Source organism: Hyperolius riggenbachi, chromosome 3, assembly GCF_040937935.1.
Source record: "Hyperolius riggenbachi isolate aHypRig1 chromosome 3, aHypRig1.pri, whole genome shotgun sequence".
NCBI lineage: Eukaryota > Metazoa > Chordata > Amphibia > Anura > Hyperoliidae > Hyperolius > Hyperolius riggenbachi.
Window position 1 is genome coordinate 417942874 of NC_090648.1, and position 23812 is coordinate 417966685.

The 23812-nt window shown below is 42.8% G+C and overlaps 1 protein-coding gene across 1 annotated transcript in view; it reads left to right on the top strand.

The window, feature by feature from the left end:
* Positions 1-459: 459 nt before the first annotated feature.
* KCTD16 (potassium channel tetramerization domain containing 16) overlaps positions 460-23812 on the top strand; it is a 350249-nt gene continuing 326896 nt past the window's right edge. The window contains exons 1-2 of the mRNA XM_068277515.1: positions 460-943; positions 1238-2315. Of these exons, the coding sequence (XP_068133616.1) occupies positions 1484-2315 (832 nt within the window). The 5' untranslated portion in view covers positions 460-943; positions 1238-1483. The remainder of the gene's footprint in view (positions 944-1237; positions 2316-23812) is intronic.

Sequence of the window (23812 nt, forward strand, 5' to 3'; positions counted from 1 at the left end):
AGTACAAAAAGGATGCATTGTTAATGACAGCTTGAAATACTGCCCGTTGTCTCTTAGATTACAATATGTGTGTTATTTGCTATTGGAGAGATAAGGCTATAATTGCCGCTGATGCTTTGTCTGTAATTGCTGTAATCTGCATCAGCATAACCAATTAGAATCAATGCTCAATGTGACAATTTAAATGGAGGTTAATAGGTTAAACCACCCTTGGGAAAGGGACAGCTCGAGCGACGCTTTGTACATTTTAAGCTTTCTAACAATTAATGTTTGCCTATTTAAAGCAAGACCAACTCTGCACAGTGCGCTGCTATAAAATCCATCATCCACTCTTTTATTTTCTCTGGCAGCTCTATTCCTTTAAGATGATGTAATAGTTATTTCCCTGGTTGGTTTCTTCCCTGCACTGCTGAAATAGCACCATCTCAGAACAGCCCTGGGAACTGTGGATCCACCCAGCTCAGCAGCCAGAGAGGCTCAGCAACCAAACAGCAAAGCACCCAGAGCTGAATATCAGCTGCTGCTTCTACTGCTAGTGCTGCTCGCTCTGCTGACTGCCTGTCGTCCCCTCTTCTCCTTTCAGCCTACCTGGAAGTATGCTAACCTCTCTGTTCACACTAGAACTTGGAGCATCAAATGTGCATCCAGCTCTGGGCAGCCTGGCTGAGAGTTTTTTGCAAGCCATTTAAAAGGCAGCTTCTCTCCTGGAGTAATCTATTCTTTTTTTTCTTAGTAACAAGACAAGTCTTATTTTCAGTGTGTTTGTTCTCCTAGCTACTACTACATCTGAAAATCTGTCATCACAATGTTGCCACAGAGGAGCATATAACTTTCTGCACTTGATAAGCACTACAGCTTTCTGAGTTTTATTATTTTTATACTGGTTATTTGTGTTTATACAAAGTGACCTCCTTTTTCCTCATGGAAGGATTATGCAACTCAGGTACTGTCATTTTATTTCTGTGCCAGTGTGCTGTGTAATATAACCAGCATCATTTATATTATCACTGTGATTCTGCATAGCATATGGCATTGCTGTGCTGGTAAATGCATTTCCAATTTCTAACGTCCAGTTTTGTTCTTTTCTTTAGTGCCCAAATTAGAATGAAATAGAGGAATGTAGCCTGTCACTGTCTTTAAGGATATAAGTTGTGTATTCAGGAAATGTGTGTTTAGCTGTTTCTTAGATCATCATAGATATTTTCTAACTTTAGTAATTTTTTTTTCTTTTTGGCAGATTCTAGAATGTGTGTCCGCTCAGCATGACCTTATGTGCATTGGGTTCGGTGTGATGTACATGACTTCTGTGTTCTGTAAAAGTGTCACAGCTGATGTACAGTTGTAACTGACTTCATGATTACAAATTCTAGACTGGATAGACCGTTCTCTCACTTTGGGAATCTACATTGCTGTTCTTCACTCCAGTTTTGCAATTCATAAACTACTTGTACTAGAGCTAAAAGCATCCGCCAGAAAAGCACAAATGGCTCTGAGTGGAAACTGCAGAACTTACGCCCCACCTAGAGACCAAGGGACTATCCTTCAATCTTATCCAGAGGTGGTTGAATTAAATGTTGGGGGGCAGGTTTACTTTACAAGGCACTCAACCCTCACGAGTATACCCCATTCACTGCTATGGAAAATGTTCACCTGCAAAAGAGATTCTGTGAATGATATGGCCAAAGATGCCAAAGGACGATTCTTTATAGACAGAGATGGGTTCCTTTTCCGTTATGTTCTCGACTATCTCAGGGACCGACAGGTGGTCTTACCGGATCACTTCCCAGAAAAAGGGCGATTGAAAAGAGAAGCAGAATACTTTCTACTACCAGAACTCGTAAAACTCTTAGCCCCTGATGAAGTAAAGCAGAGCCCAGATGACTACTGTCACAGTGACTTTGAAGATGTCTCGCAAGGTAGTGAAACCAGAATATGTCCATCTTCATCTTTACTGCCTTCAGATAAAAAATGGGGCTTCATCACAGTTGGTTACCGAGGATCTTGCACCATGGGTCGAGAAAGCCAAGCAGATGCCAAGTTTAGGAGAGTTCCAAGAATTCTTGTTTGTGGTCGCATCTCTCTAGCCAAAGAAGTTTTTGGAGAAACCCTTAATGAAAGCCGGGATCCAGACCGAGCCCCAGAAAAATACACCTCCAGGTTTTATCTCAAGTTTAAACATCTCGAGAGAGCCTTCGACATGCTTTCGGAATGTGGATTCCACATGGTGGCCTGCAATTCCTCTGTGACAGCTTCTTTCGTCAATCAATACACAGATGACAAGATCTGGTCTAGTTACACAGAATATGTTTTCTACAGTAAGTACATGGAAATAGTGGATTTGATTATGTAGGTTTTCTTTCTTTCTTTAATTTTTGAATCTGTATGTACTTATTTGGTTTTGCATGAATTAAAAAAAATTCCAAGCGTATAATTTGAGAGCTATGCTATGAGGGGGCAAATGGCAATCCTCCATAGCAATTAATCAATTTTCATTATTTCAGATCAGAAGATAAAATGTGATTGTCAGTTGGTTGCTATGGCTTACTGCAAATTGATGTTTTCTTTTTATAAGGGTCCAAAGGCATGTTTTACATGTATCTACTATTTATCTTCCAGTCAAACAAATACAGGCTTAAATGCTTTAATATTATGAAATACCTGGTACCAAATAGTGATGTCTCACGCACTCACTTTTTCTTGGCTACCAAGATTGCTATGATAAAAGCATAGTCTATACCATTAGTGTTTGGTGCTGAGGATATTGTAAAAGTGGAAGTGCAATACTGTGGCTAGGTGGCACTAGAGGCCAGTGCAAGTTTTACTGGAATGAAACTCACTGCTGTGTCTGACTTTATAAATCAACAGGATGTCATTGTCACATAGTACCTAAGCATTTACAGCTAAAAGAAGGGGAGATGCTGGGACAGGATTAGAAAAGGCTCTAAATCTTTTCATTTTCTCCCCTTTCATGTTGGATACTTGAAATGGATTTTCAGTACTTGGTGTATACCTGTATTTAATGACACAGTTTTGTGTAGGGTATGTTTACAGGAAAAGTTAGCCACAGGGGAGATTAGCTTCTGGGTTAGTTATCTGTAAATGTAGTTTTTAAATCCTCCATGAACGCAGTTTGAAGGCTAAGGCGTTGTCAGTTACAGTACAGCATCATGTGGAATGTCTATGTACAGTACATAATATATCAGCTGTGATACAGTGCTTGTTAGTTTCTGGTACCATACCAGTGTCAGAGGAGGCAGATCAGATCAGTATCAGATTGATGCCAGTGTGTTTAGACTCGTCAGCTTAGTAAGGGACGTGTTTGTGATTAGCCATGGTTGGGGTAAAAAGCATATTGAGTTTTTAGTGTCATTTTTCTTCCAGACAAGATCCTGCTCTGTCCAAGGTCACATACAGCAGACTCTTGGGAATTTAGCTAAATTGGTTTATCTTCTCTCGAGGTAACGCCAGCAGTGAAACCATTGTTTCCTGATCTACAGCTATTCTATCCAGTAGCGTACTGTATAAAATGTTACACTTTTACAAGCTTCCATAGTATAATGTATAGATGAAAAACTATATTATATATTGCTGTTTTTTCCCGTGAGTGTATACATATTCTCTATGGCACACAACATGTATGTAGAATATTACACTAGTGCAGATCAACTCTATTAGAAGCTCTTTGGCTCAGTACAGGTACTCAAGTATTTCTTTCTGGATACTACATATGCTTCACTCTCCCAAGAGTGCTTTAGGATTTTTCTATTTTATTTATATCCACAGAAGTGATTTTGCTACTTATTTATTGTGACACTTGTTCTTTTGAAATATTCCAGCAAAGGAGTAAAAATAACAACCTTTAAGGGCGTCAGATGCACAAATCCGTGTTAGAATTTTAAAATGTTCTTTCTACCTGTTGGAGAAGAATTCCAGTTGCATGCTTGGAAGTGCAGCAGCATTGCCATAGGTGCTGTGTTTGCTCTGTCATTGAAGACTGCCTACTACAGTCACATGACAGTGCACAGAAGTTGTCTCGCTGGATGAATGTATTACTGGATCGGACAGCGGTGTAATGCTCTGCAACCCGTGCTTTTAAAGTACATTTTGTTTAGTGTCTTTCTCTAAGGTTCATCGACTAAGGTTATCCAAAAATGGCACTGTTTACTGTTTGTTGTTCATCATTCCAATTATCTGCCAGCAGGGGTGTAACTACAGGGTAGTAGCCACTGAAACCGCAGGGGGGGCCCAGAGCTGTAAGGGGGCCCCAACTATTACTTCACTCCCTCCAGTAAAGGGGTTCATCCTTCAGATCAGGTGTTTTTGTGGCTTCACTTATTATGGGTGTGAAGATTTTGATGGGCACACTTGTTTTATAACCCTTACAAGACAGACCGCCAGGCTGAGAGGATCACCATGTTAGGCAAGAGAAAGGGTGTAAACATTGTGTCAAGGTTTTGCTGGGGTGGGGGGGTGGGGAACTTAATTTGTTGTTACACCCTTGTCTGCTAGCAGTCCGTACCCCCAGGTGCTGAACTTGATGCGACTGGATAAGTAAGTGACACTGATAGAACAAAGAATGAGCAAATCAGGGCTTCTTGGACAAATGTTACATGTATGAAAATTGAGGTTGTGGTTTATGATCTTCAGTGTAGGGGTTTAACCACTTAAGTACCAGCGGTCTCTGCCCCCTCAAGGACCAGAGACCGTTGGTACAATAACGACAGGATACCGACTAATCGCCGCATATACTCGCCGCAACTAACATCCGCGCCGCACCCCGGGATCCTCTGCCGTCTCTATGACGGAAGAATCGTGTGAGCTGGTCAGGAGCCTCTATCATTGGCTCCTGACCGTGTTTATCAATGTAAGCCTATGGGAGTTGCCTATATTGATAGACACGGCCAGGAGCCAATGAAATCGGCTCCTGACCGGCTCACAGGGCTCTGCTGTCATAGAGACAGGCAGAGCAAGTGAGCTGCTACGCGAAACGGTGGGGAGACAGCGGCGAGATCAGCGGGTGCGCCGAAAATGGCGCATGCACGCTGTGGCGGTGAATTGAAATCTACGCCCTGCCAGCCAGGTAACCATCAAAACGGGGCGTAGATTTTAATGACCTTTGTCCTTAAGTAGTTAAATAATTAGTGGTAAGGTAAGCATTGTATGCCTAATTTCCTTTAGATGGAACACTCTGTTTAAGCCACTTGTATACATAAGATGACTGTTTACTGCAGGGGTCCCCAAACTTTTTCGGTCAAGGGCCGGGTCAACATACTTCAGACTGCTGGGGGGGCCGAAACATACATAAAATGATGTTGAAAAACATTACACTGAATCTAGGTATTGATTACCCCAATCATGCCTGGAGGAGAACCCCCAGCAGCAGCCATTCAGTCATGCGGTGCCTGAAAAAAGTCTTTGTTCACCATACAGTGAAGCATAACCTAGGTGACAACCTGCTTTCCAGTTGGACAGCAGTGTCACAGGATGCAGAATTGGATTGGAAGCCAGCAAATTACTGCTCGCTGTCTGCTATAGTATGTGGATGGGTGGTGCCAGCACTGCTATTCTATATGTGGGCCACATCTATAAGTTATACATTTTGTGTTTGGGGGCCAGTGAAAAAGCCCCAGGGGGCTGCATTCGGACCGCGGGCCTTAGTTTGAGGACCACTGGTACTGGTTTGGCCACAGCAATTCTACATATGTACCAGCCTCTACATCTTCTGGAATCAAAATTGCTGCATTGATTTGTGACCACAGGCTTGGATTTTCCTGGACACTCACATTTGTAACCTCCCCCCCCCTTCCTCTTTACTGAAGTAAGAGGCCTTAGTTCATAGGTAGGTATGAATGTAGGCAGAGAAAAGGCACACAGGACTTAGGCTGGTAATCGCCCTGGAGTGCAGCTTGCCCAAACAGCAGAGGCCCTGAAATCAGCATTTCACTTCCTACTGGAAATATTTCACAAAACTTTTACCTCAGTGGGAACAGTTCCACGTCATGTTTTCTGGGTGTCAAAAGGACTGAGTAGTTTAATCTAGGTGGTCTCCATAGACTATATTATACTTCCTATGGATGATATTGTTACGTGGTGCCAGGTACCCAGAAATGCTGCTCTCCGGGCATATCAACTTAGGCATAGTTTGAAGGCTCAGCTTTCAACCTCTAAACTTCCTTTAGCTAACTAACCATTACAACTGGAGCACAGGATTTAATCTCACATCTTTATACCCACCTGTTGAATGTTAAAGTTGAGAGTCCTTGAACAAAATGGGAATTTGACATGTTTGTATGTCCTGTTAGGCAAGTTTTTCTGAGACTTAGATAACTGCTATCTTTTAGTAAACATTGTTGTTCATTGATAAAATGAATTCAAATAAAAAGAGGAAACAAGAATTGCTGTTCCGTTACCAGCAGCACAGTAACCAGGTACCAGTGCAACACCATGCACAACTTCAGCAACCTATCCTATCTTAACCTCCTGAGCGGTATGGACGAGCTCAGCTCGTCCATCACTGCCGGAGGCTGCCGCTCAGGCCCTGCTGGGCCGATTTTCCTCAAATAAAAAGCAGCACACGCAGCCGGCACTTTGCCAGCCGCGTGTGCTGCCTGATCGCCGCCGCTCTGCGGCGATCCGCCGCGAGCAGCGGCGAAAGAGGGTCCCCCCAGCCGCCCGAGCCCTGCGCAGCCGGACCAATCAGCTCCGGCCAGCGCTAAGGGCTGGATCGGAGGCGTCTGACGTCAGGACGTCGGCTGACGTCCATGACGTCACTCCGCTCGTCGCCATGGCGACAAGGAAAGCCAAACAAGGAAGGCTGCTCATTGCAGCCTTCCTTGTTACTTATGCTTGCTGGAGGCGATCGGAAGAATGCCTCCGGAGCGCCCTCTAGTGGGCTTTCATGCAGCCAACTTTCAGTTGGCTGCATGAAATAGATTTTTTTTTATAAAAAAAAAAACCCTCCCGCAGCCTCCCTGGCGATCTCAATAGAACGCCGGGGAGGTTAAACAAGTTCCTAAACCACCTGTCTAGCTCTATCAGACTAGACAAGACAGAACATTTATATTGTGCTTTTCTCCTGGCAGACTCAAAGCAATTTTGGGTGTGCGCTATACGCAGTAGCAGTGTTAGGGAGTCTTGGCCAAGGTCTCTTCACTGACTAAGCACAAGCTTACTGAACAAGAGGAGCCAAGATTTGAACCCTGGTCTGCAATGTCAGCCACATATACATATATTGCAATGCTATCTTTCATAAAAATAACTGTGACAGTATGAATATGTCTCATAAATTGCACTATCTATCTCCACTCATGTCTCCTCCTCCCAGTTCAAGAAAGCCTGCCCAGAACACACTATGGTTTATGAGAAAAACAAGAGCACTAGCCACTAATTACAGCACTCATAGGTCTACAAAGGTTAAATCAATATCAAGAATAATGTTTATTTAAAGAGAACCCGAAGGTGGGGATCTTAGAATGAAATCTATACACAGAGGCTGGGTCTGGCTGTAGCCCCCCCTGCGCTCCGCTCTCCCCCATAAATTACAGCCGCGCTGTCGACACGCAGCGTGTCGCAGCGGGCTGTATTGACCTCCCTAGTGTCACTCACGCCGCTCCCCCGCCTCGTGCAGGGCGCCGGTCCCCGCCCACGTCCCTTCCCTCGCCGCTGATTGGAGGGAAGGGACGGGGGCGGGGACCGGCGCTCTGCAGGAGGCGGGGGGAGCAGCGTGAGTGACATTAGCTAGGTAAACATTGCCCGACAGCGCGGTTGTGATATATGGGCTAGAGCGGAGCGCACGGGGGACTTAGAGGGGATTAAAATAGCAACAGAGGCTGGGCACTATAGCTAGACCCAGCCTCTGTGTATAGATTTCATTCTAAGATCCCCACCTCGGGTTCTAGTTAGCTAAAACATCAGTAAAAATTATTTCATCATGCAGTATCTGAATATTCAGTAATACAGTAGGTTCAGTAAAGTAAATAAATAAACATGCTGAATTGATCAATGTACAAATATAAGGCTCCTCTTGGGATTCTAAATAGAATCCCAGTGGTAGAACCTTGGCTCCCAAGAAACAAAGTGTATAAAGTGCCAATCCATTCATCTATTTTTTTCATAATGTGGCAAAAATTCATGTAACAGTTAAAGGGGTGTGAGGAGGTACCCCAAGAATGATGAACCACCTAAAAACAGGTTACAATCAAGAGGATGGATTACCTCAGAAGAAGTCACCAACAGGTGACTTTTTTCATAATAATTTAACAATGTTTATTTGGAACACTGTAGATAAAGCGTTTTCATGGGCTAGAACCCGCTTCCTCAGGTTCAAATCAGATCAGAGTCCTTATGTGGCAAGCAGATAGAGCACTTAGTGTTGAATAAATAAATAATGCAAAGTGCCATGCAACTTAAAATAGGGGACAAGATGGTGTAGTGTAGAGGGAAGAGTGAGAAGCATACATCACCAGACTGCAGGAAACAAGGTTGCTATAGATGGTGAAAGAGGGGAGTGCTCTCCAGGATAAGCAGCACTAGTATCTGCAAACCTGCTGCTTCTTCAAGAGAGGGAAGCTCCAGAATGAAGGCATATGCTGCCGGGTATGTTCCATTGATTTCCATTGATTCTAAGTGGAATTAACCTATAATCCTCGTCTTCAATAAATGTGAACTCACAAAAGATGAATCTACTGTAATTGTGGTCAATAAAATCACAGGCTATGATGAGTTCAGCAGAAAAGCTTAATGATGGAACTGTTAATGAAATATTTGATTTAGCTGTATTTATTTGTAAATGTTGTGATGGTATTGTGGTATGACAGTAATCAATTATGTTTGCAATTGTGGACGCTCAGCTTTAGTGTTGAAGCATAAAAGAATATATAGGTGTAAAGGTGCCCATACATGCATTGACAGGGTGAGGCAGAGACAGGGGAGGCACTAGTCTCTGGGCACCCAGCCCAACCTAATACTGGGGCTCATCTGGCTATCCAAATTGGGGAGAGGGCAGCCTAATTCTGAAGGTACATTTTGGGCACAGCCCAACCGAATACTTGGTGCTCATCTGGCTATCTGAACTGGATAGGGGCCAACCTAATATTAGGGGCACTTCTAACTATATCTTGGGGGCACATCTGGTTACCTATAGGGGTCAATACTATAGGTAACCAATACTATAGGTAACCTACTTAATACTGGGGCCAAATCTGCTACCAACACTGCTAAATTAGAATCTCAAATGGAAAAGCTTCTCCTGGTCCTGTGCAACCATTTTCCAGTTGGATTGGAATCAATTCCTCCAAAGTGTCCAGGCAATTGATTCTACTGATCAGACAGGACTGAAAATCTAGTTTGGGGCAACACAGGAGTATTGATCAATGGGCCATACCATTGGACTGCATTGAACAGTGCACTTCAAACAATTTTCAATCAGATTCCATGATGGAATTTATTAAAAATCGATGTTCTGTGTGTAAGGAATCCATCATAGTTCTGATTGGAGAGTAATTGATCGGACAGGCACATTAGCTCATAATCAAGCTATATATGGGCTAGCTTTAGTAGTGTACAGTACTTAAGAGCGTAAAATATTTTTTGCCAACCTAGAAAGGGTAAGCCAGCATCTCCCAAAGTGACTTAGTGACATCACAAGACTGGTGTGATATTATATTGCACCCACTGTCAATATAACCAGAACTGCTGGCCTTGACCCTGATTGGAGTACTCAAGTCTACTGTCAGTGACAGTGTCAGCTTAGGCCTAGTGCACACCAGAGCAGTTCTGCTGCGGTTTGCGATCCGCTTGCGGGTGCGGATCCGCTAGGGCAATGTATTTCAATGGGCTGGTGCACACCAGAGCGGGAGGCGTTTTGCAGAAACGCATACTCCCGGGCTGCTGCAGATTTTAGATTCGTTTCTGCCTCAATGTTAAGTATAGGAAAAACGCAAACTGCTCTGAAAAACGGCACTTCAGAGCGGTTTGCCAGGCGTTTTTTGTTACAGTAGCTGTTCAGTAACAGCTTCACTGTAACAATACATGAAATCTACTACACCAAAAACGCTTCCCTAAACCGCAAAATGCTAGCTGAAACACTACAGAAAAAGATGAAAAAGCGTTTCAAAATCTGCTAGCATTTTGCGGATCTGCTAGCGTTTTTTGGTGTGCACCAGGCCTTACAGTGGATCTTCATCCTGCTATACAAGATTCTGCAGCCTTTCTGTAAGAAAAAATTAAACTTACCTGCAGTGTCTTGTCCCACGAAGCCGATCCGAAGACCCTGCATCACCCAAATTCCATTGCCTGGCTACACCTACACTCTCTACCCAGAGAAGACACGCCCAGCTGTTTACTGCAGTGGAGTGATGGACGGCTTCGTGGAACAAGACACCGCAGGTAAATATACCGTAACTTTTTGTTACAGAAAGGCGGCAGGATCTTGTATAGTAGGACGGAGATCCACTTTAATCATTACTGCCTGCTTTTTGTCTGGACTGGAGGGACACTTAATGACAGCGCAGGCACAGGGTGGCTGTAGGAGGCTTGTAAGAAGCACCAACTATGCTAAAACTCTTTTTTTTGTCAGTTTAGTTTCACTTTAAATGCAGATTTTTGACCAATCATACTGACAGCATTAGATGTGTTTCTGTATTTTATCTTTTTTTTTCCAGAGGAAGCTAGTGTCTTCAGTATGCAGCCAGTATGCAGCTCTGCTCTGACTTTGCAGCATAATTTGGCTTTTGAGCACTGAACAGTGAAATATGTTTTAGATCATGAAAAAAACATTAAAGTGTCAGTGACAGTGATATTGGCAGAGTGCTTTGCCTTTATTGCATTTGTAATATACTGAACTGCAGAAGCACTTGAAACACATATGTAAGTAAGATTATATGCTATCAAGGGTGCATAGAAACACTTAATGCTATAATTTTCATTGTACTACTGAGACCTATGCAACTGGGGGGAACTTGTGAAAGCAATTGGTTTCATTTGGAGGCTTGTTAGACCTTGTTAGACTTTGGCTTACACACCTCAAGTACCCATTTGTCTTGCATCTCTCCAGATCTTGATATGACTGTCATATGACTGCTGCATGTCATCATTAAGGCCTCCTTTCCACGAACTGTTGAGCTTTGTGCTCAGCAAGCAGTTACCAGGCAGAAGTAAGCAGTTATGCAGCAACAAGCAGTTACCAGGCAGCAGTGAGCAGTTGAGAGAGTTTGAGAGACATTTCGCTGCCTATCGACAGTTCGAGGAAAGTAGGCCTAACTTAGAAAGGACTAATCACTACCATGGGAGGGTTACTCAGACAAGTGATTCCTTGTTATGCATATTGTCTAGAAGCCATAAATAGGCATTTTAGATGTGAGTCAATGGTGGCAGCATCCTCCAAGTGATCCAGGTATTTATTAGTGAACATTCATTTAGTGTATCGAAGGGTAATCTAACGAGCTTCCCCTAATAAGTCGAGGCCTGCTGCACCTCAATAGCGTCACATGTGCGCATATTTCAAAATTAGAAAAAAATCCAGATGGGGGCGCTTCCTACAAAACCTCTTGTCTATCATGAAGCCACCTCCACCAAAAAAGGAAAAGGAAGAAAGCACAAGAAAAAAAATCATAGCATAATCTGTATGTCAGGCTTACTCAGGGACCATCACCCTGGCACAGGTTTCTCTTGGGGGGAAGAGAACAGGATCACCCCCATCACCGTGTCCTACGATCTACCGGATGGCACGCAAAAGTTTATAGTTTCATGGTTCTGATTATGTTTTCCCCTTCTTGAATAATTGGAATACACCAGTTGTATGGCACCATATGGATCTGATCTATATTAGAGCACAGAAAATAAGATATTCAATTATTATGTGGTTGGATGCTATATGGACCAATGTGCCTCCCCTGTTTCTGCATTAGGCAATAAATGTTAAATATGGATGACTGTGTCGAGACAAAGGTACTTCCATCATGCCTCCCAGTAGACATATACGATGTGAAAAATAATGCTATAAACGTACTTAAAAAAGTAACGTTCATGCTCTGTGCTGTGCGCAATGGACCAGAATGCTCCTGTTTGAAAGCTACCTGGAGTCCCACAGCTGGAACAACACTCACTCAATAACCAAATCTCTCCTCTCTCCACTGACCCCATAGGAAGGGTTTTGAGTGCCAACTCAGCCACAACTCATTCCAGGTTTTGATTGGGAGGGTTGGTGAACCACAACTCAGCCACACGTTCAGAAGGCGGCAGCACTCCTACACTTGACCCAGGTTGAGACACCATGGAGCCCAAGCAGTCACATGACCACTACTGATAAGAAGGGAATTTAGGAATTTTTCTTTAAAAAAAAATCACATTTTATATTGAGGGTTGGGGTGGAGTCTGTGGGCTTAAAGAAGGGTGCTATGAACCTACAATCATTAAGCCATTGCCTAAAGTAGCTTAAATCCAGGAGTGTTTTAAACACTCAGAAATGTCCCTGGATACGACCATGAAAAGCTGAGTCAGATTTTCAGTATCCCAATCCTGTGGCTGCCTTTAGGCAAGAGCTTATCTTAAAAAAATGCCATTACTTTAGCACAAGAGGAAATAAATGACAATTTATTTTCTTTATAATAGAACTGGGCAAAATATTCATTTTCATAATTTTCTACGGAATAGTAGCCATTCCCTAAAGCTTGTAAAAGCTCCAAACACATAACTAAGAGCATCTTTAGTATAATAAACAGCACCTTGCTGGTTAATGGAAAGGAACTACTTTGAGTTATTTATAAAGGTCATGCAAAGATTGAAACAACAGTTTAATACTTCAGCTGATCTCAGTGAAACAAATCTTTGGCCCTCAGAGAAAACGCAAACTATAATTAAATGCGTCACTGAAACTATGTTTATATTGTCATGTATTCTAATTTTACGATCATTTATATAGCAAGTATTCTTAGTAAAGCCCAGGTTAGAAAACCAAGTGCTGTGAGTAAAAGAGTAGAAAATAAAACAAGTCCCCGTTATCCAAAACTCAGGCAACTGGATATCTCAACTAACCGGCATGCCTTGTATTTTTGCTGGGCATTAAATACTTACCAAGTGTCCAGTGCTGTCTTCTAACCATCCTGTCACTCCTAGCGGCTTTCCGGTTTCCGTGCACCGCTGTTGGTGTGTCACGTGACCCGATGTGGGTCAGGTGACATGCCTGGAGCCATGCACGGAGGATGCTGGAAAGCTGCTAGGAGCAATAGGATGGTTAAAAGATGGTGCTGGACACTCGGTAAGTATTTAATGCTGCACGGTGGGGGCGGGGTTAGGTTTGTGCTACCAAAAAGAACATAAATCCTGCATAAGGCGATCACCACCGGTAGCAGATACCGGGGACTTTACTGTATTTTGAACAAAAATCAGATACTGATTTTGATCGATGAAGAATAAGGATCATTTTCTAATGCCAGTCCCAAGTGCAGAAGGGTGAATGCAGTCATTTTCCTTCTATGCTATTTTTTTTATACAATTTTTATTGAAATTCCCATTAAATTGCAATGAATAGAAACTACATGCAAACTACTATAAGCAGAACATTGCATTGCGATTCCGCTAAAACATTGCAACACAGCCACAGCAAAAGCAAGTACCACTATTTGCCTGGTACATCATCTATCCTTGTGATTGGCAATTTACGTTTACTGCAGAAACCTGATTCAAGTGAACTAAGTCACAGAGGCGCTTAGTGTTACACTGATCTGCAGCTGTTGTATACTCTGTTTTTTACTGCCTGATGAAGCACGGCTACTCCTGTGAAACGCGTTGCACAATTTCTTGGAGTGTATAAATAAAACTTTTAACTGTTGAAATCGACAGTTTGTTTGTCTGTTTGAGGAGCTAAGTCCACCACTACCTCCTCTTTATTTATATATATTTTTAAATTTAGTGGATTTTATTATTTTGGCACCTCAGTTCCCTTCATACAATAAGTCACAGAGTTGCTTTTAACGTTTTTGTTTGTTTTGTTTTATTCTGATTTTTTTTTAACAATCTGGAACAAATATGTGTAGAAAAGTTAATGACTTGGAGCTGGAGCACCAGTTATTTTAGAAATATTAGTCAGCAAGGATGCTGTCACTTGATAAAGTCACTAAGGTTAGAATGTGATTTTTAGATTTGAAAGGAACCTGAGGTAAAAGACATATGGAGGCTGTCATATTTACAGTATTTCCTTGTAAACATTACCAGTTGCCTGCTGATCTCTTTGGCTGCTGTGTCTGAATCACACACCTTAATCAAGCATGCAGCTAATCTTGTCAGATTTTTGTCAGAAACATCTAATCTGCATGCTTGTTCAGGGTCTAATGCTGGGCATACATGGACCGTTTTTGCTCCGGTATCGAGCCAGCGCCTCGATGCCGGCGCGTCACCGCTCGTCCGCGCGGATCGATTGCCGCTCGTCCCCGCGGGAGCGGCTAATGAGCTGCTCGTTTCTTGCCGTTCTCCCCACCGGTATCGAGCGCAGTATCGATCCGGCGGGGTATCGGACACGTCGGATATTATCAATCGAGCCATTAGGCTCGATTGATAAGCCTCCCTCCTGTCCGTGTATGCCCAGCATTAGGCTAAGGCTGCTTTCACAGTTGGACGTTACAGGCGCACGTTAGAGCAGCCTGTAACGCAGCCCAACTCATAGCAATGCAAAATCAATGGGCTGTTCACAGTGCCCACATTGCATTTGAGTGTAACACTGCACGTTAAAGGAAAGTGCAGCATGCTGTGCGTTATAGGCGGTTTTAGTCGCGTTAGACTGTGTGCACATGCTCAGTAATGTTGCTTTTTTGTGCAGGAGAGGAGGAGGGGAGAGTCCGCTATCGTACATAGCCACATGGCTAATTAATATTCACTGCACTGCAGTGTTTACTTCCTGAAGCAGCCGCTTATTGGCTGGCGGGACCACGTGATGTGGAGTGTTCCGATCACGTGGTCTCCGCAGTCTATAGGACAAAAAAGGCGCACCAAGAGCCACGTAACGCGGCTCTATGTAGCGTCCTCCTTCAACACCACCAGGCGTTGCGTTAGGGGCATGTTATGCGACCTTAACGTCCCCTAAAACGCAACGTCCTGATGGGAAAGAGGACTAAAAGTATTGGAAAAAGAGGATTATCAGGACAGCCAGGCAGGTTGCATTGTTTAAAAGGCTATAAATATGTCCGCCATGTGTCTCTCACTTCGGGTTTCCTTTTAACTCTTACATGGTAAAATATTAAAATTATGTTTACTTCTAAACAGAGTGTCACTCTACCATTTCATAGGTAGATGAAACCCAAATTCTCTGCTTGTGTTCTGCAATCCTCATCCAGAATCCTTTAAAATTTCTGCAAGGATTGTTTATTTACAGGGACAGAGAGTAATGATCAGCAGAAAATGACCTAACTTTGCCAATTTCCACTGACCCATGAGGGAAAGAAACAAAATGTTAGCAAGCAACAGCTGATTAATGAGCTGGCAGCTGCTTTATTTGCCTACAACTAAAGGCTTTTATTGGCTCAGTTGGTATGTTAGGATATATTTTTGCTAGAAAGTATACATTTCTAAGGCCGCGTTCACAGTAGGATGTTGCATTGCGTTCCCTGTAAACTGGACTGCAACAGAATGTAGTACCACCTGTTACAGGCACATTGCCATGCATACAGTGAGATATACAGTCAATGAAAAGTATGCTTCACCAATACTGGTAATGTGCGTGTTTACCGGTAACACGCTGCATGTGTTACCATACTGCAACCCGTTATACCGTAATTCACCCAGCACACTGAACATCACATAGGTAGTGCATTAAGCAGTGTTACACACCGCACCACAATGCATCACTGTGAACAGGGCCTAAGGGAATGCTAAAGATGCAGGGTTGCAAGTTTTAGTTGTACAACCCTGGGCTGACCATTTGGAAACACACCCAGTTACCACTTCCTGAGACGCCTAGCTAACCATCATAGAGAGACGGAGAGACGCAGCAACGCACAGCAAAACTGTTCAATTAAAGTTTTCTACAATCTTTGCAATTTAATTACACGTCTGAGAGGAATAGAGTTACAGTTAGCAAATGCAGCAATAATAATAGTAATATTAGAATTATTTTACACGTTAATGTGCCCATACACAGTACAATCAAACAATTTGATTTTCCCACTTATTCAACCAAAACGATTGAATAGAGAAGAAATTGAAAAGAATATTTTTTGATTGATAAAAACGATCCATTATCCAGTATATTTCAATAAAAATCTGATCGTATGTGTTGGAAAATTCAGGTTGATTGCTTTGAAAATTGAATGGTGTATGGTAGGTTTGATAAAATCTAATTTGAATCGTGTTTGGCCACCTTTTACTTGTGTGAATGACATAATGCAAAGATGAAACATGTACTATTTGAGTTTAATTTGTAATTTATGTGGCGGTATTTATCAGCCATGGGGCTTGATTCACTAAAGTGTGCAAAGTGTTAGCACGCCAGTGAAAAGTCACTTTGCATGTGCTAACTAGGGTGCTAAGTAGCTGAGCTAAGTGTGTGACACATGGTTAGGCTCCAGGAGACAGTGAAAAGTGTCCATTAACCATGTTAAGTCCATTTTTGAAAATAAATTGGTGACTGTTCTTAGATGTTATAATGGTGTGGCCAACACACTGGAGCAGAGGGAACATTTTAACTGCAATCCTGCTTTAAATTACAGCAGTGGCAGCAAAAGCTCAGAAAAGGGTGTCATACATATGTCAGTGGAAGATTTCCAGTGGTATAACTTAAATCTGTTCCCTTTAAAAATACAATGGTGTTGGATTTAAATACTGCTAGCAACACATTTTTCATTATATTGTTACATTTTTGTGTGGTCTTTGTCATGCTCCTCATGACTACATTTCTGCACAGATCACATAGGCTGTAATCTATTGAGGCAAGGCCACCAATTTTACCTTATGGTCACCTGGTCTAACGTGCCTAGCCACAAACTGAAATGCCCTTGAATTGTGTACAGTGATAGTGACAAACCTACATCTAGTCCAACCTATGTATTTATGGGCTGCTTAAGGTAAATTATAGATGAAAAGGTGATCAGCACAACAGGTTTCAAAGGTTTTCGCGTCATATAGTGCTTCAGTTTCCACAAAGATCCGACAATTGTAGTGTTCTCCTTTATCAAGGCGTGTAGTTTACATGGTACAACACAGTGCAGCAATATATATAAAGTGATAATCCTCCATGTACCACCCCCAAAAAAGTGACCTCATGAGTGACATCTTGACCCAACTGCCACCATAAACATTGTGCATGACATTGAGTCCACTGTATGCATAGATGGCTGGTTATGTTAACATTTGCACAATGTTTCTTTGTGGATACTGAAGCACTATTAAAAAGCATACTATCATTTAAACCTGGTGTGCTGATATCCTCTTTATCTACTTGTCTAGTGGTAATGACTGGTAATGGCTAAGCCACCATATCAAGCACCGAAACCATTAGACGGTGAGCCTGCTCAAACCTATGGACTGTAGGGTAAATTGTAGATACCCTTACACTAGTTCTATTAGCAGCGGTATTTAAATTGTATTGGTGGTATTTAAATTGTATTGGTAGGAAAGTTGTCAGTTTCCTTAATCCATTCCCAGCTACAGTGCTCCTTATGCAGCCTGAACATTAGCCAGCATGCCTTCAGTGGGGAGGGAAGCTGGGCACACATGGCTACAACCTCAGATCAGATGAGCATGTGCTAAGGCCAATACTTAGAATATTGGTTCCTTAAACATCTACACCACCTTCCAAACGCCTAACCCTGACCTTCCACTTAGCATAAACATATCTACACCCCCTCCCCTTTTCCTACTTCCACATGAGAGAAGGAAAACGCAGAGGAGCCCACCCTTTATGTATTTAGAGAGAACAGCCTGTCTAATTCTCCCTTATTTGGAAGTAATTAGCCACTGTAATCTTTGTCTGATCTGTGCCGTGGGTGTGTCTTTCAGATAGGTTATGTGTAAACACAGGAATTTAACCATTTCTGTGCTCCCAGCAAACTAGGAAGTAACTACACTGAAGCATTTCTGAAGGAGCTATATAAGCTGTAACAAGGAAATATTTTTCTGTAATGGTTATTATGCTGGGTTTAGGTCCGTTTTAAATTAGCCTATTGTTATCTTAGCATTACTCTTTGCAAAGCCTACAGAGCTTTGCTGGTGTTGTCTGTTCTCTGTTCTCCTGCACATAGTTCCCTTGATCCGTGTGACAGAATATAGAGGCCATAAAACAAAGTCTATGAGCTGCAACAGTGAATTTGATTAGACTGTTGGCTATAATAATCACATGAACTTTGAGAATGTCCCTGACAAGCAAAGTGTGTCTGTAATGATGGCCACTGTAATGACAGCCTCTGTACAGAATGTTAGTCATTATTGATCATTGTTTATTCCACGCATTGCTAAATGTGGAAATAGCTCTGCTTAAGTGATTGCTGTCATTGCCTCTGAACAGAACACCAGCATTGCTGTAGAAGCTCCAAATTAATCAATTCCAGCAGTCAGTACATAGAATGTATCTCTCCTTATCTATCTTATCTCATGATTTATCCTTCCCAAAGGTTGATTCACAACATTTTTCTCAAGATGTTTTTCATTTTTAGGGGAAATTAACAAAACATTTGTGAACCTTGAGTGATATGAGTATGCATGCAAATGTTACTGATGCTTTGTGCATCTGCCCCCTTATCTGTTTCTCACCTTATCTTTGTAAATTATATTAAATACCTTACAATCAAGAAAAGCATAAACATTATGGTGAGAAAGGAAGCACTTAAAGTTAGATTAAATAGATTACATAAGTGTTGTGAATCAGTTGCTTTATCTTAACTCATGATTTATCTCTCCTTATCTGTCCAAATTTAAGATTCATCTCCCTTTATCTTTTTATCTCATAAATGACCTCTGCTTACCTAGTACTCATGGATTATCTCTCCTTAACCTCCTTAGCGGTATGCCCGACACTGTGGCCCCAGAAGTCCCCCTTAATAAATTTTTAGTTCCAAATTACTGTAATTACTATAGCTAGCACCAGGCTAGCTAGTACTAGTGTTGGGCACCCCCGGACCCCTCGCGAACCCCCGCGATCACCCCGTTTATACATTACCCCCCCTGGATCCAGCTATCGCGCAGCCTCCCGGCACAGCTCCGGTCTCTCTATGGGGAGGATCGGGTTTGCGCATGACGTCATGACGTCGGCGACATCATGACATCATGTGCGATCCTCCCCATAGTGAAAACCGGAGCTGTCCGGTGAGGCTGCGCCGATCGATGGATCCAGGCTGGGTAAAGTATTAACGTGGGAGCGGTGGTGATCAGAGGGTGCCGGACATTTGTACTAGCTAGCCTAGTGCTATCTAGAGTTTTTTCAGCTGCGGGATCTCTTCAGGGGAGGAGCAGGCACAAAATGGCAACACCTCCTGAGCGGCGTAACGCTCAGGAGGTTAAAGGATACCCGAGGTTACATGTGACATGATGAGATAGACGTGTATGTACAGTGCCTAGCACACAAATAACTATGCTGTGTTCCTTTTTTCTTTCTCTGCCTGAAAGAGTTAAATATCAGGTATGTAAGTGGCTGACTCAGTCCTCACTCCAACGACTTTCCTAGCAGAAAATGGCTTCTGAGAGCAAGTGTAACGATTGTGGAATTCTCTCCGTGATCAGCGCACAAGACGTGCGCTGACACTGCAGAAATCCTCCACAAGCATATAATTTGAGGGAACCCTGCAAAAGGTGCAATGCACCTGTAGAGGGAAATTCCTGTCGGCAGGTGGAGCTGTGGAGTGCAGAGGAACAGATCCTCTGCCCTGCCACAGACGCCAGACAGGAATTGTCTGAAGGGAGGAAACGCAGGGCAAGATAGCTCTGAAAGAGAGAGAGCAAAGCGACAGAGGGTATGTGTGTGCACCAATCTAGTCGCCAACCCGCGACAGTGCATACACAACAGCAGATATGAAGTAGGAACGCAATCGCGAGAGAGGCGATTGCCAGAGGTGACACAAGGCTACAGCAAGGCAGAGCACGAGAGTAGCAAAGGCACAGCAAATAATACAATGAGAAGATAAGGAAAATAACAAACGCTAAATAAACGCGAACACCGCACTCATTCGCAACAGCGAATGCGTTTTCTGCGCGGTCTCTGCGTGTTAAGCACAACAGAGACAACCACGCCTAACTAACCACCGACAGACAAACATGAAACAAAGGACGCGAGCGCTTGCATAACGGTTAGCTCACGAGCCTCCAGCAAGCATTCGTAGCAGACAAGACAGATACACGAAAACAGGAATAAGTGAGAGATACGATCCACTGCTCTTTCGCCAGAGCAAGTGCGATCCAAGTATAGAAACAGAGCGAGCTGGATCCACTGCTCTTTCCGCCAGAGCAGGTGCGATCCAAGTACAGCAAGAGAGATGGAGATCAGACGGATCCACAGCACTAGCGCAAGGCAAGTGCGATCCAGGCAAGACAGATCAGATGAGATAGCTGGTAGCAACCGCTGCTCCAGCTATACTCCAAGAACAAAGATCAGAACAACTTCCTGTCGACCACCGCTGGGACAGGACAATCGCAACAGACAAACAAAGCAGATATGCAATCCTAACTGCACTAGGGAACCTGCCTAGTGCAGTCCCAGGAATTACTTTAGGCTAATCTCCAAAACAATGAGCAAGGCTGACACTCCAGGAGTGTTTCACAGGACAAACCCTTATGACCAGCCCATGTCTGTGATATCACATGGTATTTATAGTACAAACCTCCAGAGGATGTGGCTAGGAAATTTGCATGACCAACGTATGCAAATTCCTCAGCATCAGCAAGCTGCAAAACTGACAAAAGGTCTCTCTTCCAGAGACCTGCAGAATGCAGACCTGAACAGTGGTCAAAAAGCTGCCTGCATGCGCAGGCAGCCGAGCGGATCCTCACAGCAAGAAAGAGATAAAAAGGGGAATTTCTTATCAGTGAGGGTCACACTGTAGTCACTTCCTGTCTGAGTCAGGACTAAGTCAGCCACTTTACATACTTGATATTTAACTCTTTCAGGCAGAGAAAGAAAAAAAAGGAACACAGCATAGCTATTTATGTGCTAGGCACTGTACATACCCATGTCTATCTCATGTCACATGTCAATTCGGGTATCCTTGAATTGTGGGAAATAATGGCTGTTTCCAAGCCTGCCACCAAACAACCAGTATCTCCCTTTTATATATATATATATATATATATATATATATATATATATATATATATATATATATATATATATATATATATACACATACACAGTGGGTTGCAAAAGTATTCGGCCCCCTTGAAGCTTTCCACATTTTGTCACATTACTAACACAAACATGCATCAATTTTATTGGAATTCCACGTGAAAGACCAATACAAAGTGGTGTACATGTGAGAAGTGGATCAAAAATCATACATCATTCCAAACATTTTTTTACAAATCAATAACTGCAAAGTGGGGTGTGGGTAATTATTCGGCCCCCCGAGTTAATACTTTGTAGAACCACCTTTTGCTGCAATTACAGCTGCCAGTCTTTTATGGTATGTCTCTACCAGCTTTGCACATCTAGAGACTGAAATCCTTGCCCATTCTTCTTTGCAAAACAGCTCCAGCTCAGTCAGATTAGATGGACAGCGTTTGTGAACAGCAGTTTTCAGATCTTGCCACAGATTCTCGATTGGATTTAGATCTGGACTTTGACTGGGCCATTCTAACACATAGATATGTTTTGTTTTAAACCATTCCATTGTTGCCCTGGCTTTATGTTTAGGGTCATTGTCCTGCTGGAAGGTGAACCTCCGCCCCAGTCTCAAGTCTTTTGCAGTCTCCAAGAGGTTTTCCTCCAAGCTTGCCCTGTATTTGGCTCCATCCATCTTCCCATCAACTCTGACCAGCTTCCCTGTCCCTGCTGAAGAGATGCACCCCCCGAGCATGATGCTGCCACCACCATATTTGACAGTGGGGATGGTGTGTTCAGAGTGATGTGCAGTGTTAGTTTTCTGCCACAGATAGCGTTTTGCATTTTGGCCAAAAAGTTCAATTTTGGTCTCATCTGACCAAAGCACCTTCTTCCACATGGTTGCTGTGTCTCCCACATGGCTTGTGGCAAACTGCAAACGGGACTTCTTATGCTTTCTGTTAACAATGCCTTTCTTCTTGCCACTCTTCCATAAAGGCCAGCTTTGTACAGTGCATGACTAATAGTTGTCGTATGGACAGAGTCTCCCACCTGAGCTGTAGATCTCTGCAGCTCGTCCAGAGTCACCATGGGCCTCTTGACTTTATTTCTGATCAGCGCTCTCCTTGTTCAGCCTGTAAGTTTAGGTGGATGGCCTTATCTTGGTAGGTTTACAGTTGTGCCATACTCCTTCCATTTCTGAATGATCGCTTGAACAGTGCTTCGTGGGATGTTCAAGGCTTTGGAAATCTTTTTGTAGCCTAAGCCTGCTTTAAATTTCTCAATAACTTTATCCCTGACCTGTCTTGTGTGTTCTTTGGACTTTACGGTGTTGTTGCTCCCAATATTCTCTTAGACAGCCTCTGAGACCCTCACAGAGCAGCTGTATTTGTACTGACATTAGATTACACACAGGTGCACTCTATTTAGTCATTAGCACTCATCAGGCAATGTCTATAGGCAACTGACTGCACTCAGATCAAAGGGGGCCGAATAATTATGCACACACCACTTTGCAGTTCTTTATTTGCAAAAAATGTTTGGAATCATGTATGATTTTCGTTCCACTTCTCATGTGTACACCACTTTGTGTTGGTCTTTCATGTGGAATTCCAATAAAATTGATTCATGTTTGTGGCAGTATTATGACAAAACGTGGAAAACTTCAAGGGGGCCGAATACTTTTGGAACCCACTGTATACACCTATTGCATTGTTAGGGGGGGGGGGGGGGTGTTAGTAAATAATGGCAGCTGGTGCTGTCTGTTTGTTTTCATGTCTGCCGGTAGTAAAGATGAGTACATGCAGGCGCTTTGTGGATCAATCAATATGAACATATTACATGGCAAATATCAATCATTTCTTGATCTTGTTTCTATTTTTTCAACTTCTCACTTTGCAATGTATTGATTTATTGTTTTCCCCTTTTCGCTACAGTTCTTCTTTAAGGAGAGATAGTTTATGAGATAAGTACTGTGAGACTCAACCCCCCATACTCTGTCGTATATAGAATGAAATCTGTTTCCAAGCTTTTGGAAAGCAGACATAAACACACTTATGAGTTGGTTAGAGGCCAATGGATATCAAGAACCCTCGCTACGGCCTTTATATTTGACATTTTCTCTGCAATGACCCATTCAGTGTATTGAGTAAGGTTCACATTACAACAGAAAGCTGCACAGGCGGATGCCCGTGGCCCCTACATTCCCCTTTATGTTACCCTTCAGTCCATAATTAGAGCCAAAGCCAGCATTCCTCTTCAGGAAACGTTTCTTAGTTTAAATCCTATATTTCAGGGACACAAAGGATTCCTTTATCAAGAAAACAATACAATTTAAGCCATGGGTCCTAGCTTACATATTTTTTTTTTAAAAATCCACTTCTTGTGATCAGACTCTGCTGACTTTGCTGGATCATACAGGTTCTCCACTGTTCTTTAGCGTGTGTAAATTAGTCCATATATAACCAGACACAGGTGGGTCCCCAGGGTTTGCGTGCAAGGTGCCCTAAATATCTGCTGCAGTGCTAGTAATGTCTTGCTGTAACAACGATTCTCAACACACAAGATTTGTTTCTGTCACAT